Source organism: Ceratina calcarata, unplaced genomic scaffold (assembly GCF_001652005.2).
Source record: "Ceratina calcarata isolate Rehan_Ccalc_2016 unplaced genomic scaffold, ASM165200v1 scaffold8891, whole genome shotgun sequence".
Taxonomy (NCBI): domain Eukaryota; kingdom Metazoa; phylum Arthropoda; class Insecta; order Hymenoptera; family Apidae; genus Ceratina; species Ceratina calcarata.
Genome location: NW_017180252.1, coordinates 1 through 573, shown reverse-complemented (window position 1 = coordinate 573; position 573 = coordinate 1). Strand labels below are relative to the sequence as shown.

At 41.5% G+C, this 573-nt stretch overlaps 1 protein-coding gene across 1 annotated transcript; it reads left to right on the top strand.

The window, feature by feature from the left end:
- Window positions 1–11: 11 nt before the first annotated feature.
- LOC108631375 (uncharacterized) lies at window positions 12–559 on the top strand (the record flags this gene model as incomplete). The annotated part of the gene is made up of 1 exon (XM_018035227.2): window positions 12–559. A coding segment is annotated over one exon (474 nt), but the record flags the coding sequence as incomplete, so codon positions are not given.
- Window positions 560–573: the final 14 nt, after the last annotated feature.

The following is a 573-nucleotide window of genomic DNA, read 5'->3' as shown; positions in this document are numbered from 1 at the left end:
TTATTTATTAATTATCATGCGCACAGGATAACGTTGTCAAGGTAAAGGACGTGCTGTTGCTAAACGAACGCGTCTTCTCGATGATAGACGTATGGCCCTTGAAAAAGAGTCAGAAAAGATTCCTTATGTACGCGTCTTATCTCACCATCCATATGGTGATAATGTACATGAATTTGTTCGACGAGTTTGGCAATCTGGAGGCGATGGTGGATAACATAATCGACAGCACAATTGCCACTGCCACGTACGTCATATTGTTCATAATCCGGTTCAGCAAGCAGATGAAACGAGCGATAGTTACTGTGAAACAGGAAATAGCCGAGAGCGAATTTAACGACGAGGAAGAACAGCGGCTGTATTTCAAATATCACAGGATCTCGGATCGATTCGGCAGGTATGCGGTTTCGACGACCGCGACGATAGCCGTCCTGTGGTACTTGAAACCTGGCCTGCAGTTATTGAAACCAAGTTCCGGTATTTATTAGAAAATAAATACATCGTACAATAATGAAATACATTGCAGTAGTTTATAATTAATGGCATACATAAAGTGTGGGTAAAAAAGTCATAGTG